The sequence below is a fragment of the Rhipicephalus microplus genome, chromosome 8 (genome assembly GCF_043290135.1).
Source record: "Rhipicephalus microplus isolate Deutch F79 chromosome 8, USDA_Rmic, whole genome shotgun sequence".
NCBI lineage: Eukaryota > Metazoa > Arthropoda > Arachnida > Ixodida > Ixodidae > Rhipicephalus > Rhipicephalus microplus.
The window spans coordinates 92,230,234-92,250,259 of record NC_134707.1 but is presented as its reverse complement, the minus strand read 5'-3'; the positions used below and the strand labels follow the sequence as shown (position 1 = coordinate 92,250,259).

The 20,026-nt window shown below is 43.7% G+C and overlaps 1 protein-coding gene and 1 long non-coding RNA gene across 3 annotated transcripts in view; one reads left to right on the top strand and one right to left on the bottom strand.

Moving 5' to 3' along the window:
* Positions 1-10,344, top strand: part of LOC142769245 (uncharacterized) — an 86,572-nt gene extending 76,228 nt beyond the window's left edge. For both annotated transcript variants that reach the window (XM_075872329.1, XM_075872328.1), the window contains 2 exons: positions 6,512-6,651; positions 10,261-10,344. In XM_075872329.1, coding sequence (XP_075728444.1) covers positions 6,512-6,651; positions 10,261-10,337 — 217 coding nt within the window. In that variant the 3' untranslated portion in view covers positions 10,338-10,344. The remainder of the gene's footprint in view (positions 1-6,511; positions 6,652-10,260) is intronic.
* Positions 10,345-15,753: 5,409 nt separating this feature from the next.
* Positions 15,754-19,133, bottom strand: LOC119163909 (uncharacterized). Its single transcript, XR_012885378.1, has 2 exons — positions 18,703-19,133; positions 15,754-17,280 (listed from the first exon to the last, which is right to left on the bottom strand). It is a non-coding gene; the product is annotated as an uncharacterized LOC119163909 (long non-coding RNA).
* Positions 19,134-20,026: the final 893 nt, after the last annotated feature.

Genomic DNA, 20,026 nt, shown 5'->3' with positions numbered 1-20,026 from the left:
AAGCACACCGTGAAGTGTAGCTAAGAAACGTTGCACGCGAACGCTTTCGTGCAACTCCGTTGACGTATAAGTTGAAGCGGATCTGCGAAACGTGTTCATTTGTCGGTTTTTATTGAAATGCCAGGAGCGAATCTGGTGCATGCCAATTTAACAAATAGTTGTGCGTACGCACGTATACAAAGTAGCTGGAAGGTGTAATGAACGCACCTTCAGGAATATTTCACGCTTGAGTAGTTGAACATAACGCTGCATAACGAAGCCGAAATGCGCTGCTTTGGGACACTTCACTGGTAGAGCTCTCATTTATCAGAAAGTTCCGCGCACCTCACCAGAATCCCCTGTCATCAAGGTTGTCCAAATGGGTACATTAAAAAAGTCGGCAGCATATCCACGGAGTGAAAGATGGAGAGTGTGGCGAAGCAATCATCCGTCCATTCGTTCTTACTTCCTTCCGTCTGTGCGACCGTCCATGCGACCATCCACCCGTCCGTGCGTGCGTCCGTTCCTGCGTTCGTCGATGCATCCGCCCCTGCGTCCGTTCATGCGTCCATTCATGCATCTGTCTGTGTGTCCGTTCGTCCATATATTCAACACTCCAAGTACCACCACCTCGCATCTTTTCATCATATATTTCCCATATAGAAACACCGCCATCCAGCGGACATTCCAAGGACTAAACGAGAGGTGGCCCACGCGCACTTTCTAACAGCCTGCGCTTCGGGTCTACTTCCCACCTCTAACCACCTCGAGTTCATGGTATATACTAATTCGCTGTATTCATGACACTGCGGCCCAGCACTCGCTAAACCTTTCTAAAACCAAGGAGGTTACGCCCAGCGAGTATAACGTAGCAACTTTTTCCTGGCAGATAGAGCTCAATGTACATGCCAATGGCTGCATGGGAAATGAGAGACAGGAGAATTCGGCTTTTACTTTATTATGGCTTGCACTTCGTACCTACTTCCCACCTTTAACTACATCGAGTTCATTCATGGTATATACTAGTTCATTGTATTCATGGCACTACGGCTCAACGCTCACTAAACCTTTCTAAAACTAAGGTGGTTACACCCAGCGGGTATAACGTAGCAACCCTTTCCCTTCATATAGTGCTCAATGTACATGCAATGGCTGCTAATAGGGATCGCAGCGTGCACGTTAACTAAAAGCTGAATGCTCCTGTCTCTCACACCTCATTAGCAGTTATTGGCATGTACATTGAGCACTATTTTTCGTTGTTCAACATCGCCCAGAAAGAATCTCTCACCGGCACCACCTTGGAGGTCAAAATGTTTGCAGGTCAAAGCGTAAGACTGGTTACATACTACGACGGGACGCGGGACGAACGAGTGCCGCTCTAAGGAGCTTCGAACAAGTAGCAAGACGCCATGGGAGTTCTTTACTGACGTGTCTCGACAAGCGATCCGTGATCAAGGTCCTTGGAGGCGGCGACAACGTTAACGCTGCAGCCCTACCACCATCTGTTTCGTCCGACAGCAGCTTCAGCCTCGAAGTCGACAGCAGCATCGGACTCCCTTCTAGCCCAGACGGATGTGACGTGGAAATGCAAGCCCCGCGAGAGGTCAAGCGTACTCACAAGTCTGGCACCAGCTCGGACGGCACCCAAGATAGCCGCTTCGAGTTCCAGCAACCGAAGAAACCTCGACCCTCTTCTAGAAGGTCGAATTGTGCTGTGTAGTGTACGTACTCCAGTTCCCCCGGACAGATCCTCGGAGTATACCGATACGAAAAACACGACCAGGTCAGTAACCCACCTTTTTTCAATACGGCGGACACCCTGAAAATTCTTTCTTTAATTGTTCAAGGGTTCCGTAACCCACTAAAGCAAGCCGAGGTTATCAGCATAGCCCGCGCAGAACATTGTGATATTCTGTGTTTACAAGAAACAAATTTTTTCATAATTGGCCGCGTTCGTGCATTCAAACGCGCATTTAATTTAGACTGTTATTTTTCCTTCGCGACATCTCCCTCCTCTGGAGTTGGAACTATTATTTTTAACTACGCTCTTCTGCGCAATCATCATGTTTTCTATGATGAGATTGGACGGGTATTGGCTTTTGATTGCGTCCTATCATCCTTCAAGCTGCGTGTTTTGTGTATTTATGGGCCAGCTCAAGCAGCGATGTCTAACGGTTTTTTCCATGACCTGGACGTGTATTTTCTAGACGGTCGTCATGTCATACTCACTGGAGACTTTAATTGTGTATTAGACACGCGAGCTGACGTGCAAGGTCTAGGATGGGATCGCTCTGATTGGAATGTGCGAGAGCTGCGTCGCCTAGTGCAACATTTCTCTTTGACAGATACGTACAGACTTGTGCATGAACCACAGTATGCCTGGACTTGGCGGCGTAGCACGTCGTCTAGTCGTTTGGATAGTTTCTATGTGCCGAGCGCGCTATCTTCTTACGTATCGCACTCTGATGTAGTAACATTACCATCATCGCCTGTTTATATATCAGACCACCGACCAGTGACGCTCGAGGCTCACTTTCCCTTCTCATCATCAGTGAAGCCTTGGCGTCTTGACATCCACATTCTGCACGACGCGCGTACACGCTACAGTTTATCTAGAATCTTGCACGCCTCTCTTTTGGGATGCGGTCTGGAGGTGTGGGACGCGCTCAAGACGCAGTGGCGTTTACACTGCTCAGTAGCAGGGCGGGCCCTTAGACGCCGTACGTCCGAAGAACTAGCGGACACTGCCACAAAGCTGCGTATTTCTCTTCGGGTTGATCAACTAACTCCCTTGATGCGTGCATGGCAGCGAGAGTAAAGGGTCGTTTTCAACGCCTCAATGCAGCTTCGTCGTTGAAAGCGGCAGCTTGGCGTTGCAGACGTAATTCTTGTGCTCATCCTGAGGTTCTACGCTTTGCGAAAAGCTCGCTTCTCAACCCGTCGAGTCGACTAAGAACTCCGGCTGCCAGATTCTTACACACTGCCTTACCGCCGACACGTGATCAATCAGTTTTCCTAGCTCACTTTGCCAACATGGCTTGTACGACAATGTCATCACATCGCGGTACCACCGAGACAGCCACAATGTTAAGTAGGCTCCCTCAAATTTCATCTGAAGTAGCTGAACAACTGTGCACAAGTCCGTCAGCTGACGAAGTGAAAGAGGCACTGTCTTCTATGAAGCGTGGCTCAGCCCCCGGGCTGGATGGGTTGCCTGTTGAGTTTTATTTAACGTTTTAGGACGACATTGGTGCTCTTTTCACCTCTGCTATTTGCCGCTGTTTCGAGAACTTTGAATTTCCTGATAGCTTTCGCGATGGTCGAATTCTTTTAATACCTAAACATGACCCATCGTCAGTTCGCCCAGAGGAGTGGCGACCAATAACGCTCCTCAACGTTGATTATAAAACTTTCGCGGCAGTTATCACTCGGCGTTTGAGAAGCCTGATGCCCTCCTTAATAGGTCATCATCAGGCGTGCTCTACTCCTGGAAGAGAAATCCCCAGTCTCTCTTTTGTTACGCGCGATATAGTTGCGTACACGTTAACAAGATGAGCTCGCGGACTCTTGGTTTCACTTGACCAGGAAAAGGCATTCGATCGCCTCGAACGTAGCTTTATATTCAGCGTAATGGCAGCTTTGGCTTCTCTCAAAACTTCGTCGAGCTTCTCAGAAACGCATACCGAAATATACGCAGCACGTTATTTGTTAATGGTTTAGAGAGTGCGCCATTTCCGGTTACCCATGGTGTTCGCCAGGGGTGTCCTTTATCCCCTGCACTTTTTGTATTCAGCCTCGAACCATTCCTTCAATCGCTAATCGCTGATCCTTACGTTAGAGGCCTTCCTCTTCCAGGTAGTGGTACCGTGACAGTCACAGCATTTGCTGATGACATCAAGTTGTATTTGAAAAATGAGGACAGTTTATTTCGTAGCTTACGACTATTTTCTACGTATGGCACGATTTCAGGTGCTGCGATAAATTTTTCCAAATGTCGATAATTATTCATTGGTTCACCAGACGCAAGTCTAAGTTCCTTTTTCGGTCTTCAAAAAAGTGACTCTATTCGCATTCTGGGGCTTGATTATACTTGCTACGACATATCAGCCTCCTTATGGAATTCAGTAGTCGAAGATGTAAAACGACACGTTCGGGAAACACAAGAGTATGATTTACCGAGTCAGGGGGTGTAGCTCAGTGGTAGAGCGTTCGCTTTGCATGATTTACCGATGCTCGAAAGAAGGTATTTAGCACAGACGGTGTTTTGCGGCTATGCATGGTATATATCGCATGTCTTACAGCCCCCATTACAAATCACCAGGTCGTTGCAATCCCTCAATGGCTCTTTTTTCTGGTCGGGTGGAACAGAGCTGGTTTGCCGAGCAGCTCTTGGGCAACCGAGAAACTGCGGTGGACTCGCATTTCCATCCGTCTCTGTTCGCTGCCGGCTACTTGCCCTACGATTCTTACTTCGGTTGTTGCATGGTGATCAGTGCCCCACGCGTGATCTTGCCTGCTATTTCTTAGGCACCAATTTACCCTATTTACTACCAGATGCACGGCTTAATTCTGCACCGCAAACACTTCACGTACCTGCATTTTACTCAACGGCAGTAGCATTTTATCGACACGCGCAGCAGGTTTGTCCCGATGTGGACATTCTTGAAAGCCGCATTGTAGATACAACGGCGGCTCTTCTGCTTCCTCTGGTTCCTCCAGCCCGTCTAGCACAATCGAGACATGTCTCGTGGAGCGCGATAACGGCGTCGTTTTTGTCTGGTCACCTCCGTGACTTTATGTGGCGTCTTGAATGGAGAGTACTCCCAACACGGGACAGACTGAAGAGGTGGGGCATGGTCCCATCTTCCTCTTGTCCTAACTGCCCGTTACATGAGTCTAACCAGCATATGCTGCAGCAATGTGTCATTGCAAAGGTGTTTTGGAAGTCAGTTAACACTAGTTTTCATGGCCTAGGTGTTAATCGCTTTGTAAGATCTGGTCGCTGCTCTAGTAGTCGCTTTGCACGCGTTCCAATAGCTGCGGGAGCTTTTTGTTTATGGCGTAATAGGTGCGCAGCTGTTGCGGCTGGTCATCGTCGTCATGCTCTTTTTCCGATTCTGGAACGCCTCTACTCTGAACTCTTATCGTTCTGTCGGAGGAATTGTTCTTCCTTGGGGAGGAAGAATTTCTGCGACAATGGTCGTGCCGCTTTCTGTCCGTAGTTGACAGACGCGTTCGATTAGTCTTCCACCTGGCCTGGTTCCTATAGCCAGGTCACCTGTCAATGTCTGATTGGTGCATGTAATCACTATGTTTTACTATTTTTATGTGTTTGTGTGTGTTCCATATGGGTGTGAGCTCTCCTATATATGCACATCATTCTAACGCTGTAAGTTATGTAACTTTTATGAATATTGATACCTGTTGTACATATTTTCTAACATCTTCACCAAGTCTTGTAAATTCTGTACATATATCATCATGTACATTGTCCATATTGTGATTAGTGCATTTACGTAGTATATGTACAGTTATTAGTACAACGGACTATGGACATTCTACGGACTTGGACACTTTAGTTTAAATGTGTAGTGTATGTTGTGCTTTGTCTTTTGTTTGTTATTGTGCCTGTTATACAGACGCTTGTCTCTTAGGTTTGTTGCGCCCCATGAAAGAATAAACTTTTTCTAAACAGGAGCTTCGCCCCTGAAAAAACGTCATTGCAGTGCTGCTAGTCAAGCGTTCGTACCAGTCTAGCCGTGGTTTCTCCTTGCGTTTGCACAAGTCGGCTGTTACCCCTCATCACAACAGCACACCCTGTGGTCAATGACACGATCCAGCAAGAAGCACTTTCACTGTGTTACAACGGGAACAAAACACATTCGTAGAACGGTACTACTTAAAACTGGATAGACTGTGATGTACGGCGCGAGACGCCGTGGCTAGTGGGGTAAAATATTGAACTACACAACGTTGGCACTTCAGTTACACATCCCGCGCGCTCTTGTGCTGTACTGCTTATGTTCATATAGTTAACCCTACGACTCATTTTCTTCCATTTTGTTTCGTTTGTATCTATTCACGATAGATAGCAACTGAACCCAACCATTCGCTTTTTGAAGAGTTTTCAAACTTCTAAGGGGCGCTCCAGGAACATAAACGAGGACGAAAGGGGAAGGTGTCACTACCTTGAAACGTTGTTTCAACTAGGCACCTTCGGTTTACCAGGAAGGTAATCACGAAACGCTACACTGCGCCAAGACGGGCGAGGCTCGGTGGAAAAGTCGAACCGCTGGGCAGCACATAAATAAGTCGGTAGCTAAGCCCGACAAGAGATCATCAGCTTCGCTGATTTGACACCTTGATGGAGTGGAGCTGGCCGCACCATTTTTTTTAATAACCAGGTACCTCGACGTAGGCTTGTGAGAAAAATTCTTTGTAGTCTGTAATGAACTGAGTGTTGTTCTAAAAATCGCAAGGTAGCAGTGCAGATATTTATTACTAATATTCGATCTTTTCTTTTACGAATTAGTGCATCGGAATACAGGCAGGTCAGACGTGCGGCATCAACTGCACTTGTTGCTACCACTCCCTGTTCAACAACTTCATGGCCTGCGTGGCAGACAACTCCAGGCTACCACATGGCCTTGTGCGGCCGGCTAATCGACAAGGGTAGGGCATAGTCCCAGTTCACTGCCGTGATATGCATGTTTGCTTTCATGTATTGTGGCATACAAAATAGCTTATAGGTGTGTTAGCCAGCTTATTTGGAGCGTGCTCTTAAGGGCACAGCGTTCCAGTGTGAATAAAGCATTATTTCACCCACAACAAAACTGCTATCGTTATTGCGTTTTGTGCATTTAGATTACTCGCCCCCTGGGCTGCAAGTGAAAGAAACAAGGGTTTTTAAGGAATAAAGCTCATGGCTGTGGTATAAACAATTTTATACCAACTTTGCTCGTGTTCTACGAGGAGCTGGCCTAGCGCAAACATACATGAGAAAAATGTACAACCTCTGCTGTTTTGTGTTAATGAGAATATTACCTTGCAAAGTCATTTCGCTTTTTCGCTACAACGCCTCTTCAAACCAGCCACCAGTGATCGATGCTTTTAATGTGCTTATTTCAAACGCACAAAAAGAATTATGTCTAGAGTTGGTAAAAATACTGCTTTTTGTAAACCAGACAAGCACGTCACACAAATGTACAATTTACAAAATATACGCAAACTGAAGCCGTCATGCTACTCTGACCTTATGTTAGTGTGTTAGTAACTGATGCGCTAGCAAGAAAAACAAGAAAACGTCTTCAAATTCACAGAAACAAGAATGTGCATGCAGCTCAATTCTATACATACATCACATATCACGCACTCCTAAGAAAGCTGCAGAAAAGGTGAGTCTAACTCCCGTTACCAAGAACGTCCCTTCACTCAACGCTTCACCTTCACTTAAGAAAGCCGAAGGCAGCGCCATCTCTAAGAACGGCAAGTCACTGCATATCAAGGATAATCTGCTGCGATTCTTGAGTATCGCAACGTCATTTTCATCCGAGTAGTGGCGCACTGCTCAACTCTGTCAAGTGAAGGATGAAAGTCGAGTCGAGGAGCATTTGTGAATACGGGGATAAATATCGCATTTTCTTCCCCTCAAAAGTTGTATAGCCTATGAAAAATGGCCCAGTTTTACACCTAGATCTCTCTTTTCTGCTACGTGAACTGCACCAAAAAAATTTCGGGTGTCAAGGGGCGAAGCGTATTATGCAGCAAACTGTAGATGCCCCAGTGAGTGACCGCCTAATGAAACGGTACGATAACGTCTAGGAAAGTTTGAGCGGCTATCTTGAGGCTCACCTCTAACGCACTCCTGCGCCTCAAAGTTTAATCTGTGCACAACCATATCCTGTGCACTTAGTCGATTGCCAATCATAGTGGTAAGACTGAAGTAGATTTCGGAACGTGCCTAATCCTTTCACTTCATTTGAGTTTATATAAAAAAATGGTTCTGAGAGCTGTTTAGGTATATAACGTTATCGACGGCACAAGAACAACAACGTGATGTGGCTAACAGTCAAATGACCAAGGCCGTTGCAGATCATGCGTAGAAACGTGATCGTGCTATTGACTAGAATAATTCCACTATCATCGCCTAAAAAAGTAACGTTCCAATCCATCTATATCGAGAATCATAAATTAGTCAGTCAAGGCCAGCTACGATGAACAGGATGACAAGAACTATAGTTATCATATACGCCCGTTCACTGCGTAACGTACTAGATACTCAGCTGGCGAAGTATCTTTGTCCAGCCTAATGAATAAGGAAGTCTTCGAAACGTCGAATAAACCATCAGACTTGGCCAGTGACCACGCTTCACAATACTGTACTTTGAGAGCCCAGTCGTCGTAAGGTGTAGGGTTAGGATCACGTGCCTAAGCGCATATGTGTTGTGCGTCTGTTGGGAGTAAAATAATTAAGTATATAGTCGTGCTGTATTTGTCTCATCTCATTTTAGTTCATGTCTTCAAGGCGCATTTATGTTGCAGCACCTACATCGTGGAGTCCGTTTGACTTTGTACTCATCACACCACGGCTTACCTACAACGACTCTAAATTTCCCCTAATTCTTGTCAAATACCAACGACTTGGGGATTTTGATCTGCTAGAAAAGTTTTACAAAGACCATATAAATATAAGCTGTGTGTGCCGTTGCAGCACTTGAGTGTATTTGTTTTGCGCTTTGTGCTTGTATAATCGTTGGATGCATAAAGAGGATTCTGGAAGCTTACAACACACAACCACATTGGAGAATGGACCTTGTACCGGTGCACTTTGTAAGAGTGCATCAAAACTAGTGACTGACTCAGTGACTGTGTATTTGCTCAATCTTGAATATAATAATTTACTTTATGTTCACCTTCCAGATCAAGCCATTCCATATAGGCATTCATACTGTGAATGTAATATTATGTAGTTTAGGCTTAATAGTTATGATACAAATAAGGGAGACACCACAGTGACTAGAAGCAACCAGAATTTCGACAATCTGGTGTTAACTTGGTATGAGATCGCGCAGGACATGAGCCTCAAGCGTTCAATTTTAATATAATTCTGATCATTGTGACTTGAATTGATAATGCGGCTTTCGGTTCAGTACGTACACCCTAAAAAACCAGCCTAATGGGGGAGAGACGTCAACTTTGGTCCTCAAATCGTGTCGTTAGTGCACAAAAAGACCAAGAGTGAAGAGCATGCCGTGTGCAAATTCGGGGGAATAACGAGAGGATGAACAGCTCACTTACTCCCTCAGGTAAGGGCTGAAGGAAAGAAAAGACGCTTTTGCTGCAGCCTCTGATGTGTGGACGGGTCAATAGCCTTTCAAATGTCCGGCTCTACGTCAGGTGCGCCCCACTTCTCTGAAACTCACTCTTCTCTTTATCGGCGTGGTTGTAGCGTAAGCGAAAAAATGAGAGGTGAACATGGTGGCAAATGCGTGTTTAGAGTTGCAGTGAACTGATGACAAGGCTCCTCACCCCACTTACAGTTACGATGAAAAAAATATCGCGATAAAAAATAACTTGTCGGGGAAGAATAGTGTACCGACCATTATGATGATATGAAACGTAGTTCAATAAATTTCATTATATTTACTAGCGGTGGGAGTCATGCACCTCTGACAGACATTTGGGCATGTACATTGTGTATCGATCCATGCCGTACTTCTTCGGGATCGCTCACAGTCACTGTAGTCAAGATTGCGGCTTGTGTTTGTCACTCGTGGTGATCTTTCTTTCTCTGGTTCTGTGGAAGGTGAGTGGCGCTTCACAGGCTATCAATGTAGCCGTGAAAAACATACTTCGTCCCATGTGCTGGAATTGTCGACGCGCGTGTATTTGTGCTTCTGTGGAACTGCTGTTCAATGCACTGAACACCGCAACTTTCTGGCAGAGAAATGAACCCACTGGCGTACAAGAAGGGCTTCTCCACGGCTTCTTTTCTGCAAAGCTTCAAGAATGAACGCCGTCACATTGAAGTCTTATCATCATTTTGTGAAATAAATGGTTTTTGAAATAACGTGCATCAGATAAGTTTCAAGGTAATGCTTTCATTTTCGTAACATCAGCACAGTACATAATACATAGTGTGAAAGCTGAAAAAACACTGTGCGTGGCAAGTTTGTGCATGTTTTATGAGCTAGCGAGTGTTTAAATAATACTATTTGGCAATTAGGTGGTGGTGTTCTAGCTGGTTTATTTGTATAACAACTTTTTTTCGATTTCTCGCAGGTAAAACAGGACAGCAGCCCACGGTGAACACCGCTGGTGCGCATGACGCAATGCTTGTGGAAAATAAATGTTTCTAGCTTTGAATTGGTCTTTGCAATTTTTCTTTCCAACACACAATCCCGAATGTAGTTAGTAAGGCACAGCTGACGTCAGCTATCATGCCAGTCTGCGAAGGATGGCCAGGTGAAGGAATAGGGGATTAATCATTGGTCCATCCAAAAAGCTGTTCAAATTTTTTACTACCACATGCACACACTAGCTATGGCAAACATACTACCATATTTGCAGTTATCCAATTTTGGAATTCAGTACCACTAAGCACTAAAGAATTCTCATTGGCTGCTTTCAAAAAAACAGCTTAAACATCCTATCTCGCAATCATAACTCATCTTCATTTTTATATCGGCGTTCGCTTACATTTGCAGCTATTAATAATGTGTGCGTTTTTTTCACATTTATTACCCATGCACATTGGAGTTGTTTAGCTGTATATCTTTATTAAGCTGTATATCTTTATAGCGGTATATCATTATTTACGTCATTTTGTTCCCGATTCTACTGCCATTTTTATTGTATGTTTTGTCGTTTTCACAGTTATGCACAATAACTGAACATTGTTTGGTCAACATTTTCGCTGGAATTTTATTGCACGTTTGCGTTGTCCTTATTACTATCCATAATTACTTCATTGCTTTTTTGTTGCCAATTTGTTGTAGCTATCAACATGTCATTTTCTAACAGGAGGTCTCCTTTCAGCCTTGTGCTATGGGACCTCCTTCTGTATGTACTAACCCCAATGCGAGTATATTTTTTGCAACAAATGGAGTAACAGTTTATTCCGCAAGAGTAATATTCACTCTCACAGGGATTATTTCTCTGAGCAACAGTTAGTCCTTACTATAGTAACATTTGCTCTGTTAGAGACGATTTTAAAAATTCAGCTGCTAGTCCTTATAGGAGTAACCGTTAGTCCTCTCAGGATCAACCCTCAGTTCTCTTGCAGTTAATCCTTCAAGAACCAGCTATTTATCTTTTTGCAGTTAGTTTCCAAAAGGATGAATAGTTGTAGCAAATCAGTTGATTCCGAAAAGGCCAACCTCCCTTACCTCTTTTAGTCCTTTTTATAGATTGTATAATGTAAACGTCTATACGGAAAACAAATCAAATTGTGATGAAGAGCAATATCTCTGAATACTGTGATAAAGAAATTCGGTCGCGTACCATTACCTAATAATTTTGTTCCTAAAATATTGATTTATATTGTATCAGAAGAGTTATCCTGTAAAGATTTTTTCTCAACATTACTTAAAAGTAGGCTTGCGTGTGGCCCCGCCACGGTGGTCTTGTGGCTAAAGTACTCGGCTGCTGACCCACAGGTCGCGGGATGGTATCATGCCGGCGGCGGCTGAATTTCTGATGGATGCGGAAATGCTGTAGGCCCGTGTGCTCAGGATTGGGCGCACGTTAAAGAACCCCAGGTGGTTGAAATTCCCGGAGCCCTCCACTACCGTGTCTCTCGTACTCATATGGTGGTTTGGGGACGTTAAACTTCACATATGAATCAATCAGGCTTGTGTGTGACATTGCGGCGGCATCCGTAAACAGACTTCAGGTTGTGGTTTCCGAAAAAGCGCATAAAAGCTTGTTCTTGAAACAACTATGAAGACAAAAGCGAGGACACTTACTTGAAGTTTGAGTGTTAGTAAGCTATTACAGACATAGACGTCTTCCGAAATACCGAAGTTGGGTGTAGTTATGCGATGACATTCTGATACGCTGTTTTAACACTATAGGAAAGACGCGCAAAAATACTGCAGTGCACAAGTAGACGTGTCGTGTATTACGGGGTTTTTTGTTTTCTTTTTCGGCGTCTAAGTAATAAAACAGCACGTCGCATTGTGTAATATTCTCAAAGAAGCTTGTCTTTAAATTGTCGTAAAACAGATCCAGAGATTAGGCGGATAACACTAACCAACCCGTAAGAAGAAGCGGAGTTAAATAATGTTACTCACCTATTCATTTGTGTTCTTTAGAAGTACCAAATTCGTACCAAATCACATTATATTCAGATGTCAGTTATTACATACACAGTTCCAAACACATAACCATTAATTTCAAGATTTATAACATGAACGAACCAGACAAACGTTTGCGAGGTCTTTACACCTTTAGTTTCTTTGACCATCAATGAAACACACAACTTCGTATTATTCCATGTCTATTTCTTCGTGAAGTGCAATTTTGGCCATCCTTCACGATAACGGCAGCTGCGTAAATTCTTGGTTCCAAATGTGCACAGCAGGCCACCGCAGACTTATCCACAACGTATACTGTTGTATTATGGCATGCAGAGGTGTTCTGCAACCAGATACACATTGGAAGCTTTTCGCCATAGCTTAAGCCTTACACACAAGAACCTAAGAGTTATTGCAGACCGCTTTCTTTCTCAATATAACGTGAAAAGACAAGTGAAACAAAAAACACACACTGAAAAACAAGTTCAAAACACGTTTCTTGAGAATGAACAAGTGCTTTCTCTATTTTCTTGTCCAAAATAGCCATCTGTGGCATATTGAGCGCATTCTCGCACCAAGTAGAAAGCTTCTTGCTTTCGATATTCAAGGGTCTTGATGCTAATATAAGTGCGCTGCACTACAAGGCACAGAGCTTTCGTATGCTAAGGTTGCTTTGCGCAATGCAGGTAAACAAACACATAAAAGTTTTAACAAAGGAATATTTTAAGGATTATTAAAAATGAAATTCAAAAAGAAAAAAAAGAATACTTACTCTTTAATGGTGAACTCCGCGATTAGCTCCGGCACAGCACCATTGCGCATTTCAGCAGCTGCAGGCGCAGGCAACGACCTAGCGCGTGACCGCAGTCACACTACAGCAGTGCGTAAAGGGCGTAAAGGAAGCTCAAACTTACAAATAAAAGTACAAGGAACGTGATATCTACGGCTGAACTGCACACAGTCGCCAAGCGTGAACATTACATTTAACGGCAGGATGTGCTTTTTTCGCAAGTAATAGTGACGTTCGGTGAGCTTCGTGGAGTCATTCGGCAATTAGCGACATATATATTATAAGTTGGCTGCACTCAACGCATTTTAATAGCTGCGTCCTGTCACCTGATCTCGGGGTGAATATCATCATTGCCACTCAAACTCCCACACACAAGCAGTGGCACCGGTGGCTCCGGTGGCACCGGTGGCTGCTCCTCTCCTTATATGAAGCATTCGCAGACGCTTCATGGCAAGTTATAAATATGGAATGACTCTGACAATATTTATGTTGTTTTTGTCATTCGGAATTTAGCTGATTGTTACAATTTCATGAGCTCGTGCAACCTGAACTAAGAAGCACTTCTTTTATTTGTATACTTCTCTTTCAACGTTTGATGTCCCTTCCTGTATTAAACTAACTCTTTAAAAAAACCGAACATAACCAGATGTCGTATACATTGCTTCATTGTGGCGCTGTGTGTGTGCGAAAGTAGTCATTTGCCTGGAGCCTGATCAGAATTACTTGGATTCATTTTATTCTAGCTGAATTCTCATTGTTACCACAAACAGCAATCAAATACAGCACATTTACTAGTCTCTAAGAGCGCACCAGGATTCTGGGCCATTTTTTATGCTCGATAAATTGTACGGCCAAAGTGTTCGTGGGGGGCACAATTACCACGAAAATATGTAGACCCCAATTTTGTGAGTTTGCTTTTTTACGAGGACCGCGCATGAGAAGGATAAAAAACGTTTCCAATACCATCATGACGTTGTACTCTTGCGGTCAAAGCTGAAACATCTGTCGTGTTTCTTACAGAAAAGTATTTTTTGATGCGAGGTTTCTCCAAGATTTCACTGAAATCATTTTCGTTGCTGATGCGACGTTGGATATACCATAACAAATTGATGAGAAAAGAGAGACCAAAGAAAATAATTTGTTTTATTTGGATGACATGTGAGCGGAACGCACGGCCCCTCAGTCAGTGACGATAGAACACGGGTGCTTTAACCCCTCCGCTACCGACTTCTGTACGTGAGCTATTAGAAACACACGTCATATATTTTTATTACACATCTCCCCTACAACCGCGAACCTCGGTTTGTGTTGGGCGCTTGTGAAGTACTGCACCACGACAGTGATGAGCCCAGCAAGACAGACTTCCGTAATCTCCGTACAGTAGATGCTTGCTCCTTGGTTTCCACTTCATTTCGTTTTAATGCAGTTTGAGCGAGTGCTTACTTCTGTTTTGTTCCAACTATTTTGCTCTGAAAAAGTTAAGGTAATTTTTCTGTTTCATTCGCCTATTCAACGCACACCAAAAATGTATGGCGAACACTTTGTTTTGCATGACCACAATGGCATTCCGGGGAGTTGGATCGATGTATTTTTTGTGCAGGAAGCTATTTGTGTATGATACTTCCAATGGAAGTCTGTGTATTGATGCTGATTAATTACTTCAAGTGAAAAACACGAGATGCCTTCACACGTTCATGACCCAAGCAAGGAGTTCTGCCTCTAGCCGCCTTGCAATGTCTTGTCATATATGACAGGGCACTTCGTAGTGCATGCCGGAGCAGAACTATACGTTACCCGATTGATGGAGTGTGCACAGCTTAACGTTTGTTGCCTCCAATAAGGAAGCTGTCCTTCAGCGCCTAACGAGTGATAGTTATTATGTTCTTGAAGACGTTGTCTTTGAGCGCGATTTAACATAATCTGTGTCCGCGGTTTGTGAACTACTACAGCTACCTCTAGCGTTTAATCATGATCTCGAATAAAAGCGGTTGGTTTGAAATTATGCACTCAGCATCACATGCCCGTGTTCTCATCGAACATTGCTATAGCCACCAGACAGCAACATGGAGTATTCAACATTATTGAATGTAAAATTAACGTTCAACTGCGTGTGCGAAGATAGGCTTCACTTGTACAATAAGCCGATGTCTCTGGCAGAGAAACCAAACATGTTTTATTTAGGCTTTTTTTACATTCTCTTAGCTCACGTGGATGTGTAATCCACCCACTAAGTTTCTAAAAGCCAGCACCTCAAGGAACACTCAAAGTCGAAATTTTCAAGATGTGTCTGATTCAAACAACCCTGCCCCAAATTATAAGCCGATAATTTGTAGCAGGTGCTAAACGAAGGCAAACGCCATGTTAAATGTACAATATTTTCAGCAACGCTAGCTGAAAATCAGGGCAACATTACCTTTATTTCGATCGAGGTAACCGGCCGTGGTCAATAAATGGACATTGCGAAGCTTTAAAAAAAATGGTGCTCATAAAAGATTTTTTTTTTTCATTTTTCGCTCGATTTCTTTAGTTGGTTAATTACCTGGCTTTAAAAATTCTCCTATACATGCCCATAAAAAAAAGAAGATCAGTGCCTTAAAACACTCTGCAACGAGAGTAAAGCATTTATGAGGTGCGGCTCTTATAGAAATAAAAAATATAAGAGAAGGGCTACCAAATAAAATAGAGAGGTTCGGTTATAGCATTGCTCCTTTATTTTTTGCCACATTTCGGCACAACAAATATAACTCTAGTAAAAAAGTACATTAAAGTATAAAGCGTGAAAAGTTAGCTGCGGTCTTTTATGACACGCTGTATTCAATCATATTGGAATGTGCCAATAACAGAAGTGTCACAAAACAGTTTATTTGTTCGGTCTTTATATACTCGGAAATAGTCATGCTCTTCGACATTGCATTCGCGTGATTTTCCCTTGCACTGTTTCGAAGAAGTATTATACCCAAGCCAAAAAAAATTGTAAAAATATTTTGTCATTCTTTTGGAGGCAGGAGCTCAAAATTCAGGTGGAGTAGAATGAGCACGTATTCCTCACTTCCAATGTCCTCCAACTGAAACGACTGAAGCAGCAAAAAAAAAAAAGCACAGATTACTTGATTCGGGTGGCCTGCCTAAATATTCTGAAGCAAAGGGAGTACAGCTTACCAACTCTTGGTGCTTGTAGAACATCGGATCCACGAGTGTGACCTTGACCTTGTAAATTAAAGGCCATTGCAGAAATTCATCGATCACTCTTTTGTACGGCTGTACTCACGCATGCACTCTCACAGAATTCTCTCGTTTCCAGAAATACAGTCCAAGGGCATTTAATTAGCCAGACAGGTAAATCGGTTCGCATAAGTATTCGGCATGGCCTGTTGGCATTGCCTTTTTTTTAATGTCGCAATTCCTTGTAAGCTTCAATTCCAAGTGTTTTGTGCACAAAAAGCTAACTTTCTTTCTCAATCGATGCCTTCTCATCTCTTTTCTCGTCTATAGCAATCGCTGCGGCAATGCTGTCAACGTGTGTTTTCAAATTTTTCACTTTAGTCTCAGTTGCACGCTGGAGCGCGTCACCAAGAACACCCTCGAAGGCACACACGGGGTCCGAGACTTTTTGGAGTGCATTTTCCGCTGCAGTGAGTCGCCTTATTTCTGACTGAACCTGCTCCAGATGCTCCAGAGAATGCCTTGTTGTGTGGACGACCACTTTAACATGCTCACCCAAAGTGTCTACGCATCCTGCAGCTTCGTGAAATTTGTCACCTTTCACTGCCAAATCTTCCTACAATTCTCTTAACGCGGCTGTCCTGGTGTCATTGTTGTTACTCACCTGCTTTGCTGATACTCTATCAAGGTCTCCTTCAGAGCATTGGCAATATGCGACAACTCGCTGTGTCTATCACAGGGGATGTTGTGGCCTCCTACAACCTGTTCAATATCTTATGTCATATTTTCGATACGCTCCTCCCCTATGTCGAAAGCGGTGAACATCACTTCGTGAACAGAGTTCTTCGGCGATTTGAGGAGCTCAGCCTGGTTCGATGACGCATGCAGGCTGCAGTTACATCTCCGATGCGCACACACATTCCTACACAGTACGATCGCCCAGCAGTTGGAACAACGCGTTGAGTGATGGACGCACTCTTTTTCAAAATGCTCGAGCATCTCCGAAACGTTCATGACAGCTTGGCAGCCGTTATCCTCGTTCCAACATTTGACCTGCATAGAGTAAGTGTTTTCACCACGATAGTGAAGAAATTGTCTAAAACTTGTCTAAGTTGTAGTACCTCGTATTCTGGTGACAGAAAGTTTCTTGTTTAATGTTCCTTGAAGCATCGCCACATTCGTTCATAAAGCAGGAAATCAGGTAAGAGAGCACGTAAGCTTTGGGTGAGATGACGATTCTTACACACTAAGAAATTCAGAAGTGCTAAGAGCTTCTGTAAAAGTATGGCGGCGCCTACTGTAATCACAATTCTTAAATTTTACAAGAATTTCAAGATTTATGTTTCCAGTCTGTCTTACCAGCTGGTCGAATGCACTCATTTGGCATCCCGTTTTTTTCCGCATTTCGCTCCAGGCTGTACGTTATCATGCGTCCGCGTCGTTCATCGTCGTGTATTTATCTCGTTCATGAATCAATGCGAGCGACAGCTTACGCACCTCTCGAGTTCAAATTCGCTGCTGCTTCTCAAAACAAATCGACAATGCCGCCGCATTTCGAATTTATTCACTGTGCAAATTTTAAAACGGCAATCACGTGCACTTGTTTTGTTTTTTATACTTGCGATTTATTTTGAGCAGCAGCTACGTTTTGAAATTCGAAAGTGCACAAGGTGTCACACGCCATCGTACAATGTCGAGATAAGTATATGGCAATGAACGGCATGGACGCGCGTGATAGCGTAGTTACGAGCGAAACATGGCCAAAACGGGAAGCCAAGTGAATGTATTGAACCCACCAGTGAAGCGTAATGGAAACAGAAATTTCTTAGTTAAACCTACAAGCACTCTCTCTGTTTTTAACTGCTGCAAGGATATCATTTTCAGGGCTGTGTGGCACTGACCTCAGTCCAAGCGAGACGAGGCCACGCATTGGAGTGTTCGACTTAAAGATGCGGATGGCTGTACAAGTGAGACGAATTTTTCGCATTACACCGTTTACATTCAAATACAATTACATTTAGCAGAATAAGAACTCGCATTGCCTTGGAAAAACGTCTAAGGACGTTTGAGATGAGCTGCTACTATGAGAACTTTCAAGATTTGTTTAATTTATGAATGAGCATATTGAATCCTAGTTATTATTGCCAATTCGAGCCTTTGGCATTGCTGGGCTGAAGTCTACACTGTTGTAGTACAGTGATAATTTATTGCGAACAATTCGATCCACCAATTATTGGCAAGTAAATTAGCACAAAAATAGACGAAGCTCCTTGTTCAATCTTTTTATGTTATTTCAGCTGGCTGTCTCAATCAAGAAGGGTGTTTTTCACACAATAACGCATTTATACTCGCAGTATAGTTGTGCTTCTGAAGTGAACCACTGCATTGCAACGCGCATGTATTCAATAGTTACTACATCAATGTCCTCTGTTTAGCATACAGCAGTTGTTGTAATATAATAATTTAGAGTCTTACCTTGCGCATCAGCAGATTCTCCAAAGTAAAGTCCATCCATTGAACGTCTAGTTCACAAAGCTGTGCCACATCGAGAGGACACTCGTTAACCTGGTTGACGAAGGATTGCTCGTAACACTTTTCGCAAACAACGTGTCGACAGGGCAGAAAAGCGGGCCAAATTGAAAGCAACCGAGAGACTTCGCATATCCGTGTGCCGGAATGGGGTCGACGAAATGTAGGGGTCTCGAGTTGAACTCCTGTGAAAAGCCGAATGGCGTATTCTGGTGCACTTGAAGGGCCTTCAGGTGCAGCGCGACCACCCGCTCGCAAACGTCCTTCAAACAATGCTCCAGAAAAGGCACGCATCATCCACGCTTTCCTCAGGGGCCCGTTGCCAGGACTATCAGTAGGATATTTCTACGCCCTGTTTGCAAAATCTATACGAACGCAAGCTGGGCTACGAAGGTAGAAATGAAGGCCAGCTGTGGCCGTCAAAATGCGACTGCATAATCAGGAACAGTGTTATCACTTGCGCAGCAAGTACTCCGCAGTCACCAGTTATCAGCTGCCGAAGTACGCGTACGTCTATACGTGCCCTTATGGACGTAACAATAACTGATACCCTTTCGCGTTCCAAAACAATGATATAATTAGGAGAGATACCATGGTACACGGATTTCGAAATTCTGACCAGCTATGGTTTTCTATTGTTCACTGAAATCTGAGCGCATGGGCCTTTGGAATTTTGCAACCTCATAACCTTCGGCTCAACATCTCAAATGAAACTAAAGCAGCACCATGCCGGTGTGTATTAGAATGGAGACACCGGGTCTTGTTTGAATACAATCGTATTTCAAACTGCATGAAATTTAAGAGGCGTGTTTTCATTGAACACATGGATGAATGCTGTGTGCAACGCTGATGCTTCGGGTAGGGTCGCCACCTAGAGGTGTGTCAAGGCGTTGACAAAATTTTGCTTGACTTATTGTAGACGCGCCAAACATGACAAAAGCGAAGAAACGAAGCGTTGAAGGAAATAATCGTGGATTCCAAGGCCATGATGTATTGTTTGCTTTTACCAAAAGTATTGCAAAAAGCCGATAGTAGGTACAAAATGTTTTTGTTTAAAGGCTACAAAGTGTGTCGCCATAGAGCAGTGGATAGTGTGCCCGGAATCTGTTGTCATGGACCGAGATATCCAAAGTTACACACCCCGTTGAGCTCTGCCGCGGTGATGTAGTGGTTCAGGCGCTATAGACTGCTGACTCGAAGGTCACGGGATCCAATCCAGGCGGCGGCGCCTGCATTTTATATGGAGGATAAAGTGTTAGGGGCTCATGTA